The sequence below is a fragment of the Nicotiana sylvestris genome, chromosome 1 (genome assembly GCF_000393655.2).
Source record: "Nicotiana sylvestris chromosome 1, ASM39365v2, whole genome shotgun sequence".
Lineage (NCBI taxonomy): Eukaryota > Viridiplantae > Streptophyta > Magnoliopsida > Solanales > Solanaceae > Nicotiana > Nicotiana sylvestris.
Genome location: NC_091057.1, coordinates 136,827,836 through 136,833,067, shown reverse-complemented (window position 1 = coordinate 136,833,067; position 5,232 = coordinate 136,827,836). Strand labels below are relative to the sequence as shown.

Here is a 5,232-nt window from a genome sequence, read left to right as displayed (position 1 = left end):
TGCTTACAAATTATATTATTTAAATTTTATGGAATTATTTTAATGGAGATTACAAATTAATAAAAATAAAAGATGGAATTTGTTTAATGGAAATTATTCCCCCCCCCCCCTTTTTCAGTGTGTGTGTTGAGTAAACGGACAAAATTGTTAATGGTTCAGATTTTTTATGACAATTGATTATTACCATAGAGGTTATAAGGTGATACTCGTATTCTTTTGATTTATTTTGGAATTTGGTGTTAAACAAGTTGTTAGAAAATAAATTAAAAAGGATTTTCTTGGGAAAAAATACAGGAAAGTAAAAGAGCATGGTCATTTTTTTTCCGAGGAAAAGTGAGAGCTCAGACTCAAATGAGAAGAAAGTAGTTGGTTTCAATTTTTCTTTGAAAATTAATTCAAGCAGTATTTGAGAATTGTCCTTCGTACAAATCAACCAAAAAATGCAAAAAAGAATATTTTGGCTGATAAGCTAGCTATTAGCAATATATGCTTAAGTCATTGAATGATTGAAACAAATAAGTTCTCTTACTCAAATGTGACAAGTTAGAAGGGATTTTCATCGATCAAATACGGATATTGCGGTGAAAATTTTAATTAGCAAATGGAGTAGGAAAGCAAAACAAAAAGAGGGAAAAAAGGAGTAACACAACTTCAAACTTGTGATACTGTAGTTCAAATTGTAACTTCTAAATATTGAGTTATTTCTAGGAAAATTGATTTCCGAAGCGGTGATTTATGGATTTCTCTAAATAAATAGTATGTTTTTCGATTTTACTTCTTGTACACCCATATGAATATATGTTTTCACCACTCCAAAACTAATTATTTACCTTTTCTTTTGTGTCATCCAAAAAGTACTTTGGATAGTACCTCTCAACAAGATTGATATGTTTGAATCTTAATACATGACGATTTTTTTATTGGTTTCAAAGAATGATTTATCTATCTACCTATAAATAAAAAATGAATTGTTACACAAATAGCCGGTTAAATTCACTATTTATCTTTTCTAATCGATAAACAAAATTTGGATTGAGCCTCAAAGGCAGGAAAATAACAAAATGACTTGACCAATAGTACAAAAGAGTAAAATATTATATATCACAAAAAACAAAAATAATAAAGCTCTTATAGGCTTTATTTTTCCTTTATACTATTTTTCTTTGGGGCAAAAACAAGAGGGATTAGAAGAGTGAAAATAAAAATGGAAGGATTAGAGGTTAAACAATTTATTAAAATAAAAATTACATAGACACTTCATTCATTTCCTTCCAAGTAAAATAGTGATGAGAATTCAGGAGCATTTGCATTTATACCCGCTCTTTGTGTCACGTTTTAACTTGTGGTCGCTTTGTAAAAAAATTGCAAGTGTACCCGCTTTTTCGCATAACTTCAGCATACGGGGCTGAAGTAGCGAAGGCAATCATGCAAAACTTCAGCATTTTAGTAGACGAGCCTGAAGTTCAGTTCTAGAGCTGAAGTTTTTGTTTTGTAAATGGCGAACTTCAGCTCTAGAGCTGCAGTTGTTGTTTTGTAACTAGCGAACTTCAGTTCTAGAGCTGAAGTTTTTGTTTTTTAACTGGCTTATGGTTTTCATGCTTCCCAAAGGCTTTTCCAAGACAAAGCCTTTGTCATTCCTCGGAACCTTTTTCTTAATTCTACATGGTAGTAATAGTATGTTTCTTTTTACCAAAGAAACTAGATTGTCAGTATCACAATAGTTCGATCTTATATTTCAACTGAGCATTGTAAACCTCTTCCAGATGATGTATGGATGGATATTCTAAGCAGACTTCCAGCAGAAGACCTACTCCGTTGCCAACTTATCTGCATGCATTGGAACTTCTTAATATCTACACCACATTTCAACGACTTGTATCTCAACTGTGGCGCTGTTCCTATTATGATTGTCCAGCAGAAAGAGTTTGAGGGCGGATATAACTTTGAGGAGGAGAAGGAGGAGGAGAAAGGGGACTGAAGTTATTTAAAAAATAGGTACAAGTTAAAAGTTTTTAGAAAAATGGGTATAGATTAAATTGGGTCGACCAAATAGGGCACCCCGTGCAATTTTTACGAGAATTCACAAGCATCCACAATCCTTTCTAATAATGGGCCTAGACGAGAGAGTGGACTCATAATAATGGGCCCAAATGTTGATGGACCGGAATGACGATCCACAGAGACATAAATCTCACAAAACAATATATAAACTCACACTCGAAACCCTAACCCTTTCTTCTTCTCATAGTTCCTCCCAAATCGCCGCAGCTTCTCAGGTCAGTTCTCTAATTCTCTCTCTCCAATTCGTTTCACAATCCAGTTCATCGATGTCTGATACGTATGTGATTTGTTGGAAATGCAGGTAGAGTTTGTGTTTTTTCTTTAATCGCAGGAGAAGATGAGTAAGGGAAGCAGCGGAGCCACCAAGGGTGGGAAGAAGAAGGGAGCAACCTTCGTGATTGATTGCTCAAAGCCTGTTGAGGATAAGATCATGGATATCGCTTCACTGGAGAAGTTTCTGCAGGAGCGCATCAAGGTCGGAGGAAAGGCTGGAGCTCTTGGTGACGCCGTCACTGTCACCCGTGACAAAACAAAAATCACTGTCACCTCCGAGAGCACTTTCTCCAAGCGGTAAATTTTTACCTTTACTGCCGACTCATGCTTCCCTCCTATATTTGTATATATAGCTGTAGAACTGGAACTGTGTCAATGGTGCAGCGTGAACATGCTGTCAATGTTGTTATATCTTGATGTTGCGGTTTGATGCTGAAGTGAGATAAACACATAATGTCAATATAGGAATTTTAGCGCCATATTTAATGTGATAGCTTTCTATGTGTGGTACCTGATGATGTAAATATTAGGGTCAGATGTGATGATGATAACTAATGTTTTGATTTATACTTCTATTCATATATTTTGGGACATATGAACGTATGGAAAAGGTGAATAGAAATTATATGCAAATATAGTGTTACATCTTCATGATGAACAAAACATAATAAAGGCATTGGGCAAAGGAGGGGTAGTAAGATAATAGAAGCGTGTTGGATGTACCATCCTGAACAGAATAAATGCATAGGAGAAAGGAGCTTAGAATGGTGACATGGTGAAGTGGAATTAGATCAAATCACTAGAACACAGAGTGTTGGATGACACTTGATGCTTAAATTCTAAAATTTTGATCTTTGAACTTGAGAAATGACTCAAGTGATAGATGGAATCAATTAATAGGCTAATCTTGTGGCCTGCTGCTGAATGCACCATTAAGGTCTGATTCTTTCCGTTTATGTGCAATGGAGGTAAGCAATTCTTTACAGTGCAGGGAAGATAAATGGAGTTCATTTTCATAAGAGTGGATCATGAACTTTAGTCTGTGTATCACTAGTCTTAATCACAGTAAGGTTGGAGGTGATGTCATTTTTGGCAACGTGAGGTGCAAAGGAACATATTTGATGGATTCATTTATACAGAAACTCACTTGGAAATTCCATTTACAGTCCTATTATTTTGCATTGCTTTTATGGTAAATATTCTCTGGATATTTACCTCATATTATGAATTTCATTTTACTGGACTGAAACAAAGTTCTCTTTATTTTCATTCTTAAATGTGGTTGGTTATTCCAATTCATATCCAATGTTATTGCAGTACAAATGACCTGCACAACCTCACTACTTTCTTGCTCTATCGTGAGAGCCTACTATGAACTTATTTCACTGTAATTTGGATATATGAACTGTTGTAATTCACCATGTTTTGCTGGCTTGATGCATTTCTGTTAAATATATTTTCAACCATTGTGTCCTATGCAGTAATGTTTCCTTGTTTTACCAGGTATCTGAAGTACCTGACCAAGAAGTATCTCAAGAAGAACAATGTCCGTGATTGGCTCAGAGTTATTTCTGCAAACAAGGATCGCAATGTCTATGAGCTGAGGTACTTCAACATTGCTGAGAATGAGGCTGAGGAGGAAGATTGAGGAGCTGGAATCTTAATTGAATCTTTAGTTTGTAGTTTCTTCTTATCTGATATTGTTGTCTGCGTGAGACATTATTTACAATTTTGTCGGTGAAATCAAATATTTGCACTTTTGCCCAGTTAAATGGAGAAAAAGAGATTAGCCATCTTGTAGTTTTTATATCTTATATATTGTGGTGTTTTAGGAGTGATCAATCATCAATCTTGAAAAGCACATGGTTAATGTGCCATCTCTTTTTCATTGCTTTCTAAACTCTTGTTTTTTACAACTTTCATCCGTGCAAAATGTGCATTTTCACTGCATGTGCAATGTATCACTGCAATAATAATTTAGTTAATGAACCATTTTTATCCATCAGCTAGTTTGGTGTAAATGGAGGCTGGATGTCCCAAATAGTTGTAGTAGGTAAGGTTATCATCTTATTCGTGGGTGCTTTAAAAGCTCTTAGTAGCTGATTCTATGCATGTGTGTTATGATTTATTGCTGCCTATTAAAAATTGGTATAATGGATTGAGCCTCGCAAAGTTAAAGATTCTGAAGTGATTTTGGCAAAACAAAAGTAATTGCAGAAGTAAATTTAGTAAACGTTGCTTTCCTGTTATGATTCTCTGTTTTTTGTTACTGCTACTTTTCCCTTGTGTTAAGTGTTTAACCTGAATGGAGGACACTGGGGACCAGTTGAACAAATGTTGATAATGTTAAACAATGCGAGTGATGTCTTGCTAAAGCTTTTACGTGCCTGTTATGCACATTAATTTTCAATTGGAAGAAAAACATGTATTCAGTTGAAGCTTTGCCAAAGGAAACACATCCCTCATTAGATAAGAGTGTCACAAGTTATTAAGCTACCGATTTTTTGTCAAGAATAAATTAAGATGGAGAATCCAGTACTTTAGGTTGTACCATTGGCATTTCTGGTAGCAACGTCCTACAAGTCATGGGTCGAATTGCATATGCTACGATGCGATTGATTTTCAGCAATTTCCGTTCTTTTTCTCATAAGATCTGCCATGGGAAATGAAATCTTCACAAATGCAGGTACGTTCCAAAAGAATTTCGAACTTCAATTTGTTTGAGATAAAGTCAAGAACTCGTTCTTGTTTGAGTGATATACTCATCAGAGATACCCTGGTTGTAGATAAATCCGGTCTTAGAAGCAAAATAATAAGCTTCAATCTCTGGCATGTGTTCGAGCCGTGGAAACAACCTCTTGCAGAAATGCAGTGTAAGACTGTGTACAATAGACCCTT

General features: G+C 35.3%; 1 protein-coding gene across 1 annotated transcript; it reads left to right on the top strand.

The window, feature by feature from the left end:
* The first annotated feature begins 2,197 nt into the window (after positions 1 to 2,197).
* Positions 2,198 to 4,127, top strand: LOC104249688 (large ribosomal subunit protein eL22y). The gene is made up of 3 exons (XM_009806164.2): positions 2,198 to 2,276; positions 2,363 to 2,631; positions 3,838 to 4,127. Exons 2-3 carry the CDS (start codon positions 2,399 to 2,401, stop codon positions 3,980 to 3,982), a joined length of 378 nt encoding a protein of 125 aa, XP_009804466.1. The 5' UTR covers positions 2,198 to 2,276; positions 2,363 to 2,398; the 3' UTR covers positions 3,983 to 4,127.
* Positions 4,128 to 5,232: the final 1,105 nt, after the last annotated feature.